The 5,675-nt window shown below is 49.6% G+C and overlaps 1 protein-coding gene across 1 annotated transcript in view; it reads right to left on the reverse strand.

The window, feature by feature from the left end:
* Positions 1–4,547: 4,547 nt before the first annotated feature.
* LOC141911166 (growth hormone-regulated TBC protein 1-A-like) overlaps positions 4,548–5,675 on the reverse strand; it is a 6,908-nt gene continuing 5,780 nt past the window's right edge. The window contains 3 exon segments of the mRNA XM_074802141.1: positions 4,548–4,987; positions 5,445–5,638; positions 5,641–5,650. Coding sequence (XP_074658242.1) covers positions 4,907–4,987; positions 5,445–5,638; positions 5,641–5,650 — 285 coding nt within the window. The 3' untranslated portion in view covers positions 4,548–4,906.

Below are 5,675 nucleotides of genomic sequence, written 5' to 3' on the forward strand. Positions count from 1 at the left end.
TCTAGTTTATACAAGGTTGTTGTTTGGTGTTTATTTGGAGCTGGGCATTTTTCATTGTGAGGAGATTGGACCACAAGTTGCCATTTCTTTAGACTGGGCCCGGTCTAATCTTACACATGTTTCCATTTCTAAAATGGACTGGGCCCGGTCTAATCTTACACAAGTTTCCACTTCTATGGACTGGGCCCGGTCTAATCTTACACAAGTTTCCATTTCTATGGACTGGGCCCGGTCATTTCAAAAAAATTAAATGAAATTCCTTTTCATGTTTCATAGACAAACAGTAAATGTTCTGTTTTTATTCAGATATTTTGGGTGATTTGCTTCCGCAAGGTATTGCGCACGGAACGGAACGTAAGGCTGTGAGTCACTGAGAGAGTCACCAGACTGTGTGATCTCAAATTACCATGTAAAATCGAATCAGTAATTCTGTGACGAGGCGTCCGTCGTCATCGATGTCTATGAATTTGATGAGGATTTTACCCGCGCCGAGAGTCCAGGATAGGACTAGGGTTCGGACCAGGATAGGACTAGGGTTCGGACCAGTCCGCATTAATACAGATCCCGAGACGAGACCGTATAGTGAATTTGTATACAGACACTTTAATATACCGTCACTTCATATTGCATGATGATATTCAAACCGGTTTCGAACCTGGGACACCCTCGTGTTCAGCGTCCAAATAATCAGACAACATTAGAAACAATTTTTAAAAATCATCAAGTTTTATTTTCAATAATAAAATGACGAAATAAGTAAACAATGAACTCAGGCAAACCTAAGTACAATTACATTATCAGTGACTGGGAAATTTTAATCTAGGTCTTGACTTACATCAGTCCGACCTAGAAATAAATGGTCCCAGAGCCAGTCCCGGTCCCGGTCCTGAGCTAGGTTTTATACAGTCCCGGTTTCACCCAGCCAGTCCCGGTCCTGAGCTAGGTTTTGTACAGACCCGGTTTCACCCAGCCAGTCCCGGTCCTGAGCTAGGTTTTATACAGTCCCGGTTTCACCCAGCCAGTCCCGGTTTCACCCAGCCAGTCCCGGTTTCACCCAGCCAGTCCTGGTCCTGAGCTAGGTTTTATACAGACCCGGTTTCACCCAGCCAGTCCCGGTCCTGAGCTAGGTTTTATACAGTCCCGGTTTCACCCAGCCAGTCCTGGTCCTGAGCTAGGTTTTATACAGACCCGGTTTCACCCAGCCAGTCCTGGTCCTGAGCTAGGTTTTGTACAGTCCCGGTTTCACCCAGCCAGTCCCGGTTTCACCCAGCCAGTCCCGGTCCTGAGCTAGGTTTCATACAGTCCCGGTTTCACCCAGCCAGTCCCGGTTTCACCCAGCCAGTCCCGCTCCTGAGCTAGGTTTCATACAGTCCCGGTTTCACCCAGCCAGTCCCGGTCCTGAGCTAGGTTTTATACAGTCCCGGTTTCACCCAGCCAGTCCTGGTCCAGTCCCGGTTTCACCCAGCCAGTCCCGGTCCTGAGCTAGGTTTTGTACAGTCTCGGTTTCACCCAGCCAGTCCCGGTCCTGAGCTAGGTTTTGTACAGACCCGGTTTCACCCAGCCAGTCCCGGTCCTGAGCTAGGTTTCATACAGTCCCGGTTTCACCCAGCCAGTCCCGGTTTCACCCAGCCAGTCCCGGTCCTGAGCTAGGTTTCATACAGTCCCGGTTTCACCCAGCCAGTCCCGGTCCTGAGCTAGGTTTTGTACAGACCCGGTTTCACCCAGCCAGTCCCGGTCCTGAGCTGGGTTTTATACAGACCCGGTTTCACCCAGCCAGTCCTGGTCCAGTCCCGGTTTCACCCAGCCAGTCCCGGTCCTGAGCTAGGTTTTGTACAGACCCGGTTTCACCCAGCCAGTCCCGGTCCTGAGCTAGGTTTTATACAGTCCCGGTTTCACCCAGCCAGTCCTGGTCCTGAGCTAGGTTTTATACAGACCCGGTTTCACCCAGCCAGTCCTGGTCCTGAGCTAGGTTTTGTACAGTCCCGGTTTCACCCAGCCAGTCCCGGTTTCACCCAGCCAGTCCCGGTCCTGAGCTAGGTTTCATACAGTCCCGGTTTCACCCAGCCAGTCCCGGTTTCACCCAGCCAGTCCCGCTCCTGAGCTAGGTTTCATACAGTCCCGGTTTCACCCAGCCAGTCCCGGTCCTGAGCTAGGTTTTATACAGTCCCGGTTTCACCCAGCCAGTCCTGGTCCAGTCCCGGTTTCACCCAGCCAGTCCCGGTCCTGAGCTAGGTTTTGTACAGTCTCGGTTTCACCCAGCCAGTCCCGGTCCTGAGCTAGGTTTTGTACAGACCCGGTTTCACCCAGCCAGTCCCGGTCCTGAGCTAGGTTTCATACAGTCCCGGTTTCACCCAGCCAGTCCCGGTTTCACCCAGCCAGTCCCGGTCCTGAGCTAGGTTTCATACAGTCCCGGTTTCACCCAGCCAGTCCCGGTCCTGAGCTAGGTTTTGTACAGACCCGGTTTCACCCAGCCAGTCCCGGTCCTGAGCTGGGTTTTATACAGACCCGGTTTCACCCAGCCAGTCCTGGTCCAGTCCCGGTTTCACCCAGCCAGTCCCGGTCCTGAGCTAGGTTTTGTACAGACCCGGTTTCACCCAGCCAGTCCCGGTCCTGAGCTAGGTTTTATACAGACCCGGTTTCACCCAGCCAGTCCTGGTCCTGAGCTAGGTTTTATACAGTCCCGGTTTCACCCAGCCAGTCCTGGTCCTGAGCTAGGTTTTATACAGTCCCGGTTTCACCCAGCCAGTCCCGGTCCTGAGCTAGGTTTTATACAGACCCGGTTGCACCCAGCCAGTCCCGGTCCTGAGCTAGGTTTTATACAGACCCGGTTTCACCCAGCCAGTCCTGGTCCTGAGCTAGGTTTTATACAGTCCCGGTTTCACCCAGCCAGTCCTGGTCCTGAGCTAGGTTTTATACAGTCCCGGTTTCACCCAGCCAGTCCCGGTCCTGAGCTAGGTTTTATACAGACCCGGTTGCACCCAGCCAGTCCCGGTCCTGAGCTAGGTTTTATACAGACCCGGTTTCACCCAGCCAGTCCCGGTCCTGAGCTAGGTTTTATACAGACCCGGTTTCACCCAGCCAGTCCCGGTTTCACCCAGCCAGTCCCGGTCCTGAGCTAGGTTTTATACAGACCCGGTTTCACCCAGCCAGTCCCGGTTTCACCCAGCCAGTCCCGGTCCTGAGCTAGGTTTTATACAGTCCCGGTTTCACCCAGCCAGTCCCGGTCCTGAGCTAGGTTTTATACAGACCCGGTTTCACCCAGCGAGTCCTGGTCCTGAGCTAGGTTTTATACAGACCCGGTTTCACCCAGCCAGTCCCGGTTTCACCCAGCGAGTCCCGGTCCTGAGCTAGGTTTTATACAGTCCCGGTTTCACCCAGCCAGTCCCGGTTTCACCCAGCCAGTCCCGGTTTCACCCAGCCAGTCCCGGTTTCACCCAGCCAGTCCTGGTCCAGTCCCGGTTTCACCCAGCGAGTCCCGGTCCTGAGCTAGGTTTTATACAGTTCCGGTTTAACCCAACCAGTCCCGGTCCTGAGCTAGGTTTTATACAGACCCGGTTTCACCCAGCCAGTCCTGGTCCTGAGCTAGGTTTTATACAGTCCCGGTTTCACCCAGCCAGTCCTGGTCGTGAGCTAGGTTTTATACAGTCCCGGTTTCACCCAGCCAGTCTCGGTTTCACCCAGCCAGTCCCGGTTTCACCCAACCAGTCCCGGTTTCACCCAGCCAGTCCCGGTTTCACCCAGCCAGTCCTGGTCCTGAGCTAGGTTTTATACAGTCCCGGTTTCACCCAGCCAGTCCTGGTCCTGAGCTAGGTTTTATACAGACCCGGTTTCACCCAGCCAGTCCCGGTCCTGAGCTAGGTTTTATACAGCCCCGGTTTCACCCAACCAGTCCCGGTCCAGTCCCGGTTTCACCCAGCCAGTCCCGGTCGTTTCATTCTGATGTCGACAGTTTGAAATATTGAGACAAACATTTTATTGAGACAATTATTGATTGAATCTCGTTTGAAAGACAATCGATCAATCAATCAATCAATCAATCAATCAATCTGGGCTCATATTTGTATTTACAATTAAAACTAAGCAGTTAATTAATCATTATTAAATATTAAGTAAAATCATTAACAAAATATGGTGTGATAGATAGGCCTACTGTTCATGTAGAATTAGAAATAAAACATTTTAAAAAACTGAAATCAACAGAATAAAATCATTGAAATAAATATTGAGAATGAATTAAAGAGATCAGAAAAACTGATAAACATCACATTCATCTTTTATATGTCATATTTTTTATAATTCAGTTACTAAATGTCCCCACGGGCTACCATACAGATAACCAACATGTCCCCACGGGCTACCATACAGATAAACAACATGTCTCCACGGGCTACCATACCGATAAACAACATGTCCCCACGGGCTACCATACAGATAACCAACATGTCCCCACGGGCTACCATACAGATAAACAACATGTCTCCACGGGCTACCATACCGATAAACAACATGTCCCCATGGGCTACCATACAGATAACCAACATGTCCCCACGGGCTACCATACCGATAAACAACATGTCCCCACGGGCTACCATACAGATAACCAACCCAGATGTCCCTGCGGGCTGCCATACTGCTGAATGATATGTTGTGATTGGCAGGTTCCATTTGTCGTCTTTAGAAAGTTTTGAAAATATAGATGAATTGAGGTGTCCTATATAGGAATCATTATATGAACGCTTTGAGTTCCCCTGAACACCAGCGCCCCCTGCTGGATGATCACTGTTCCTCTATATGACACCAGCGCCCCCTGCTGGACGATCAGTGTTCCTCTATGTGACACCAGCGCCCCCTGCTGGACGATCAGTGTTCCTCTATGTGACACCAGCGCCCCCTGCAGGATGATTTTCTACGTGATAGTCGGTCGAAGTTTATCTCGTAATTTGAATATTGTCGTCCTGGGAAACGACCCGGGTAATTTAAATAGATGCTGAAATATAAACAACAGAACATCAGCGAGAGCGCCATCTAGGAAAACCAGCATTCAGCATTCAAATATCTTATATTGATAGAAAGACAACACAGGAAGGAAAACAGCCCATATTGAAAAAGTCGGCTAATATTTTTCAAAAAAAGAATTTTTACGGGAATAAAAATCAGTAACATTTAGCCAAAAAACGACCTTTATTTTGGTTAAAATGTTTTGGCCTGAATTAGAGCCGCTTTTGGAATGAGACGCCATATTGGTTTCTCCGACTCCACAATTGTGCTAATTACCGCCGAAAACCGTCATATCGGAGCACTCCTAACTACGGAGCACTCCGATGTGACACGCGAGATTGAGGCGATTTACACTGATCTCAGGAATGAAGAAAATGGAAGAGATCTGTCTATGGACAGAAGATTTTCCTCCCTCCCTCCCTCCCCCCCCCGTGTTTTAGAATTACCTGCATGAACTCGTGACAATTCAACGACGTTTTATCGTTAATGATTTGTTTAAAACAGTTAACGACATCCGGAAAATTCTTACAATGTAATAATTTATCCTCGTTCAGTTTAATGAGGGTGATCCCGACACGGAACAGAATCTTACAACCTTCCAGAAATAAACAATCCCAAATACGTAGCACTGTCTGAAATAAATAACATAAATAAATATGGCAGCAAAGCAGCGATAT

Source organism: Tubulanus polymorphus, chromosome 9, assembly GCF_964204645.1.
Source record: "Tubulanus polymorphus chromosome 9, tnTubPoly1.2, whole genome shotgun sequence".
Taxonomy (NCBI): Eukaryota; Metazoa; Nemertea; class Palaeonemertea; order Tubulaniformes; family Tubulanidae; genus Tubulanus; species Tubulanus polymorphus.